Source organism: Elephas maximus, chromosome 20 (assembly GCF_024166365.1).
Source record: "Elephas maximus indicus isolate mEleMax1 chromosome 20, mEleMax1 primary haplotype, whole genome shotgun sequence".
Lineage (NCBI taxonomy): Eukaryota > Metazoa > Chordata > Mammalia > Proboscidea > Elephantidae > Elephas > Elephas maximus.
Window position 1 is genome coordinate 79,600,881 of NC_064838.1, and position 7,385 is coordinate 79,608,265.

General features: G+C 33.7%; 1 protein-coding gene across 1 annotated transcript; it reads left to right on the top strand.

Annotated features, from left to right (window-relative positions):
• Positions 1-2,362: 2,362 nt before the first annotated feature.
• On the top strand, positions 2,363-3,301 carry LOC126063786 (olfactory receptor 10AG1-like). The gene has a single exon (XM_049862169.1). It carries the CDS (start codon positions 2,363-2,365, stop codon positions 3,299-3,301), a length of 939 nt encoding a protein of 312 aa, XP_049718126.1.
• The last annotated feature ends 4,084 nt before the right edge of the window (positions 3,302-7,385 follow it).

Below are 7,385 nucleotides of genomic sequence, written 5' to 3' on the forward strand. Positions count from 1 at the left end.
TAAAACCCTAACCAATGGACATCAGGCACATAAGGAAAAATGATAGCGACATAAAAGTGGGCTCTTTTGGTCGGACTCCTTTTTGTGTAATAACTAGCGCTGGAAACCCTTTTCTTTATTTATATCTGAAGAGATATTTTATTGTGTCTAATGAAATTATGAGTTTAGTTAGAACTTCTTAATGTTCTCTCAACGTAAATAATGATTTCTTACAGTATACTACATTACATTCAGAATAATAGTTTAAAAATATTAAGTGACTTACATTCTGTTAGTTTAATATAGGGGAACACTGTGGAATACGAAAAATTGGCCCTGTGTTATGGGAAGTTGTTGGATCAGGGGACGATAAGACACAAGCAAAAAGTCTCCTAAAACCAGTAGTGAGTGTCAGTGAGTGACACAGTTCAGAAGTCAAAGAGTAGAGACTGAGATCACCCTGAAACTTAATCTCTAAGAGATTCATGGGGGTCATCTCACTTGGTGAGTAAAATAATTTTACTTTTATTTATTTTCCATAACTTGGCTTTGATGATCAGGTAACATGTGTAATATTATACAAATACGTAAGATACATAATTGAGACCCACACATGGAAACCACATTTGGTCTCATATCAGTCTCTCTCTGTATAGTTTTATTACATTACATTACTTAGAAAGACATTTTATATAGACATGTGGAAGTAGAGAGAAAAATGACTTTATGGCAAACAGAAAAACTTGGTAAATATCAGATGCAAAAATAAAGCATACTCAAGTGTCAATGTCAAAAGTAGTAAGGATGGAAGAATGTTTCATGTAAGAGAACAGTGAATAATTTGAATACGTAACAATCTTGCTCAACAATTATATGATACATGTCTTATTCTGGAGAGTCCTTGATTACAAATATGATCATAATTACAGAATATAACAATGCCATATAATAAACTAAATAAGTTTTAGGTAAGCTCTTTATAACTTCTCCTTCGTTCTCATAACTCTATGGCAGATATTTAGGTCCATAGATTTTTTTTTTTTAATCTAAAGAATTATTTTAAATATTTAAATTATGGCCCAGGTCAACTAAACCTATAAGTGTTGGAAACCTAATTCAAACCTACGATTAGAAAAAGAACCTGAGGGAGGAGTTGAAATTCCAGCATGCGTGTGAAGTAGCAACATGTATGCAAACTCTTTTGGTTTGTGTTTCTTCACCTAAAAAATAGCATGAGAACATTAACACTTATTTGAGAAATAAAGGAGAAAATGTTTTGGTAATCACTTGACCTACACAGCAGTAACTCAGCTAAAACGAGTCTCCTTTCTGTTTTCCCAGATGCTATCTACTGCTATGATGGAATTATTTGCCTTCTTTCTTTAATTCCTGTGTTATTCACCTAGATCTCAATACCTGGAAAAGGTATTGAATCTCTGCATGTCTTCTAACTCACTATCAAAATATACTTGCTCACATGGTCTTATTAAACTGAATATTCTCTGCTATTTGTCTTTTTGGAAATGATATAACACTTGTATTTTATAATAGTTTACACTGTCAATTTTGATTTCCCTGTGCTTCATTTCAGACATGTCATTGAAATGATAAATTTTATGAGAATATCTAATGATAGACAGCAAGGCATTTAAAAATAAACTAGGCAGAGTTCCTGAAATGATGTCAAAAATGCATGGTAAATAAAATATCTTGAAATATAATACCTGATCAATTGATATCTATTTTATTTTGGTAAATACACTAAACTGGAACACAGTTTCAAACCAAAGTGGACACACAAAGAGTAAGAGCTATAGTTATACAAGGAAGAGAAGGCACACACCGTACCTGCAAAAGACTTCGTGGAACAGTTGAGGCATTATGGAAAAATCCAATTCAAAATTTAACGGGAACAATCCACCAGGGAAAGGTGTGACATGTAAAGGCTCTGTCACAAGATTTTGTTTGTTAATATGACGAGTAAAAGAGATTCATTTTGCTATGCCTGGAAACAGACAAAAAATGAAAATGCATAAATCGAGAGCCCATCACTTCCATGCAGACACAAGCCTAGTATTAAATAATAATTATGATGAGATATGAATTTAATGGGCTCAAGCATAGCAACAATTGTGAGCCTGGCTCAGGGCCAGGCAGTGTTTCGTTCTGTGGTACATGAGGTCACTATGGGTCAGAACCAACTTGACGGCACTTGACAACACCATCATGAATTTTGCATACATTCTTTACTGCTCTTTGATCTGGGAGTTCTGCTGTAATTATCTTGTGGATAAAAAATTGTATATGCTAATACTACACACCTCACTAGTCTGTAGAATTGGAAAACAGATCAAAAAGATAATTAATTTCAGTATTTTCACAGATGGAACACCAAAAACACCTACCAGATGTAAATCTCACTTCCTTGGTGGAATTTTATCTTTTAGGATTCTCTGATATTCCTCATCTTCAAATGTTTCTTTTTGGGATATTTTTCTTTGCTTATGTGATTATCTTGATGGGCAATGGAATGATCATTCTCATAACAAGGGTTGACAAGGCTCTTCAGACTCCCATGTATTTTTTCCTGGCAAATTTTTCCTTCTTGGAAATTTGTTATGTGTCAATCACTATTCCCAAAATGCTCATGAACCTTTGGACTCAGAAAAGAAATATTTCTTTGTTTGAATGTGCTACACAAATGTGTTTTTTCCTTATACTGGGAGGTACGGAGTGTTTGCTCCTGGCAGTGATGGCCTATGATTGCTATGTGGCCATTTGTAACCCTCTGCACTACCCTCTAGTCATGAATCACAGGGTGTGTATCCAGTTGGTGGCTGGCTCCTGGATCACTGGAATCCCACTTCAGATAGGGCAAACATATGAAACTTTCTCTCTGCCTTTTTGTGGATCTAACCAAATCAACCACTTCTTCTGTGACATCCCCCCAATATTCAAGCTGGCCTGTGGGGACACCTTTGTGAATGAGATGTCACTCTGCATACTTGTTGTGTTGTTTATCACAGTTCCATTTCTGTTGATACTTGGCTCCTACGGCAAAGTCATCTCCACCATCCTGAAGTTGCCATCAGCCACAAGTCGAGCCAAAGCCTTCTCCACCTGCTCATCTCATCTTATGGTTGTGGCTTTATTTTTTGGGTCAGGAATCATTACATGTTTTCAACCCAAATCCAAACACTCTTCTGGAACAGACAGGTTTCTCTCTCTTTTCTATACCATTGTTGTTCCAATGTTTAACCCCATGATATACACTCTGAGGAATAAGGACGTTATGGTGGCATTGAGAAAATTGCTACCTTAATGTGTAGTCACATTAGCCACTAATGTAAACTTATTACATCTTTTCTCATTTAATTCTGCTGTTTTATAATCAGAAATTAACTTTTAATTTTATATCCTGCCTTAGCATAGATCGATTATCTTTATTCATTCCTGACCTTGTCATTTTATATCAGACTTTCTGATATCAGGGTTCTATCCACAATGGTTGCATTGCAATTAAGAATTTAATTATTTTGACAAATTTCATATACAGGAAACTAGTTTATCACTCTAACAAATTAACCGTGGTTTCAGACTGTTTATTGAATAATGTTGTCTCTCATATCTAGTTATTAATTTCACAATACCTTTTTCCCTAAAAATCATTTGCCTTTACATAGCTTTTGTTTTTGTTGAATGTTTCCCTTATGTGATCATTGTTTACTTTTTTTTTTTCATAGAGATATCTGCTGGTAAAGAGTATTGTATATAGTAACCTTTGGAAAATATTGTTGAAATTATGTTTTTAGACATTTTACTCACTCAACACATTGAAGTTACCTCTTTAAGATTTTCTATACAAAGCTAAACTAAAACCAAACACATTTCTGCTGTGTCAATTCTGACTCGTAGCAACCCAATAAGAGGCTAGAGCTGCCCCATAGGGTTTCCAAGGAGCGGCTGGTGGATTCAAACCATCAACCTTTGGTTTAGCTGCCAAGCTTTTGACCACTGAGCCGCCAAGCCTCCTTTAGAAAACACATAAGAAATAATTCAAAATGTAAACTTCACGGAACAATACTGTACTGTTTGGTGGATGTGGTAATTATTCTTTGAAGTGTTCAAATCACTTAAAATTGTAAACTCAGACTTGAAACAAGAATCAGATAAGATAGGAAGTATATTAAGCCATGACTTTCTCCATTATATGACTTTATTAGACTATATTTACAAACCTTAAACCTGTTGTTGTCGAGTTGATTTCAACTCATACCAACTCTATAGCACAGAGTAGAACTGTCCCATGGGGTTTCCAAGGAGTGGCTGGTGGATTTGAACTGCAGGCCTTCTGGTTAGCACCTTAGCTCTTAACCACTGTGCTTCCAGGGCTCCAATAATATATACATAAATACATATATATACATATACATTTAATCAGAGCCCCAGTGGCACAGTGGTTAAGTACATGTGTGTGTTATATATATAAAATCTGTATTCTATATTATTAATTATAAATGGTAATTATAAATGATATTTGACTATAAATGTATGTATGTGTACATATGCCTGTATGTATATATATATGCATACATAAATATACATATAATTGTAATTATAACTATAAATAGAAATAGAAACGTGACTGTGACTGTAACTATAAAACTAACTATAACTATTAAAAAAACTATAAAACTGTAGTTATGGTTTTATAAAAAACAAAAAAAATTTTTTTGTTTTTTATAAAACTATAACTGTAACAATAACTATAACTTACTGTAATAACTATAACTAACTATAACAACTATAACTATAACAATAACTACAACTACAACTATAACAACTATAACTATAACCAGAACAACTATTACTATAACTAAACTATAACTATAAAACTATAACTGTAACTATAAAACTATAAGTATAACTATAAGTATAAAAGTATAAATATAACTAACTATAACAATAACTGTAACTATAACAATAACTATAAAACTATAATTATAACTAACTATAAAACTATAACTATAAAACTAACTATAACTAACTATAAAACTCTAACTCTAACTCTAACAACTATAAAAGTATAACTATAAAACTATAACTATAACTATAACTATAAAACTATAACGACTATACAGCTGTAATATATGAGGAAGAATATGTCATGGATTGGAGGAAAAATCATTAATGGCCTGTGTTATGCAAATGACACAACCTTAAGGATGGCCCAGGACCAGCAATGTGTTGTTCTGTTGTACATAGTGTCGTTGAGAGTCAGAACTGACTCGATGGTTCAACAACAACAAAGAGCACACCTACCATTGATTTAGTTTATCATATGACATTGTTATATCTGTAATTATGATCACATTTGAGATTAAGGAATTTCCTTAACACCTTCCCCTAGCTACAGCCTTAGGAACAAAGATATCATGGAAACAATTAGTGAGTTAAATAATCATCACCAAACTGATTTTTGCATTCAATATAATCCAAATTAATATTTGTTCATTTATGCCTTTTTTCCAAACACATTTCATATACATTGTTTACTTTTTTTTGAGTGTAGTCTGAGTCAATTGTTGGTATTGTTGGTGTTAGCTGTCATTGAATCAAAACACAACTCATGACAAATTCATGTGTCACAGCGTAGGACTGTGCACCACAAGGTTTTATTGGTGATAATCTTTACAGAAGCAGATATCCAGGCCTTTCTTTGGCAAAGACACTGTATGAGTTTGATCTGCCAACCTTTCCACTAGCAGCTGATTGCAAAACACTTGTGCTATCCAGATTCCTTCTTAAGTCAATTGAACACTGCCTATTCTATGATTTTCAGTTTTTTGCACACTTTACAATCATCTCTGACTTAATATAGAAATAATGCATTCTGATTGACTTGCTGTCAGGTAGGTCAGAAAAATAAATTTTAAAAACTTCCCATTGAATACTGTATCAGTCAGGATGGAGAAGCAGAAGTCTATATTTAGGGACTAAATACTGATATCATTGTTTGACTTTAAGTTGTGCTTAATAATAAAAGAACTGCAAACACTTATCATAACTGTCTTTATTGTATCCTCACAACTAACTCTTCTGATTTGGAAATTGTATAGAGCACAATTTTCTACTTGCCCTGAACAACTTTGTTTTATTTCAAGTAATAGAAAAGTTGAGCTTTGCATTATGAAAATATCATCAGATTCTTAAGGAGGAAAATTTATAAAATATTAGCTACTGTCTATATGTATCATTTTTTGAATAACAATGTAATATAGTTCAATTAAGTATTGAAAAATAATGCTGTATATCGAGAAAAAGTTCACTTTACTTCTTCAAGACTTATATTCAAAACACAGTGATATGAAAATCAAGATTAATACAAGGTACTTTTAGATGGGAAACCCTGGTAGTGTAGTAGTTAAGTTCTGTGGCTGTTAACCAAGAGGTCAGCAGTTCAAATCCACCAGACCTGCTCTCACCTGTAAACCTATTCCTCCCATCTATCTTGTCCATATCAATAAATGACTTCCACATTTACTCAGCTGCATAAATGAAGGTATAAAAGTTATTTGTTATTATATCACCTCTCACAAATATCTGTAAATATCTACAAAATATAGCCAATTTTAATTTATTTTTCCTTTGTGCAATCATTGTCAATAAGTTGGTCTTAAGCAATTATCACTGAAGGAAACTACTTGTCTCATTTTTAAACCTTCTATATAGGGTCACTATGAGTTGGAATCGACTTGATGGCACTAGGTTTGGTTTTTGGTTTTTTGGTATAAGCTATTAGGAAACCCTGGTGGTGTAGTGGTTAAGAGTTTGGCTGCTTACTGAAAAGTTGGCAGTTTGAATCTACCAGGCCTCCTTGGAAACATTATGGGGCAGTTCTACTCTGTCCTTTAGGGTTGCTATGAGTCAGAATCCACTCAATGGCAACAGGGTATAGAGATAGGCTATTAATCCAAGATTATATATAGGGATTTTTAAAACATAGAGAATTTATTTCACTTCTCTTTACAACTAGCCAATAGCTTTATACTACTTTAAGGACAAAAAATCTAACTCTTTGCAAAATTGAGAAAACGCCAAACTCTCTGGCTTTATCTTTTTTGAATTAAAATATAATGTAGGAGGAGGTGGAGCAAGATGGGGAAGTGAATGGATGCTCCCATTTACTCCCCCAGCAACTAACACACTGAATAATGAATAAAAACAATCACGGACTGAGCTCTCAGAACTCCAGAACACAGATGAGGTATTGGAGAGTAGGGGTAGATCTACAAGCAGGAGAGAGGAGGAGCAGGGATGGAACAGGAGCTGGGATAACTTACCTGCTATCATCAGGAGCACTTGCTCATTGCAGCCATTTTATACAGGGCTCGGCAACACTCCAA

Bases quoted from the DNA above. Each gene is read 5' to 3' on its own strand.
- LOC126063786 (XM_049862169.1), top strand. From the start codon at position 2,363: ATGGAACACCAAAAACACCTACCAGATGTAAATCTCACTTCCTTGGTG.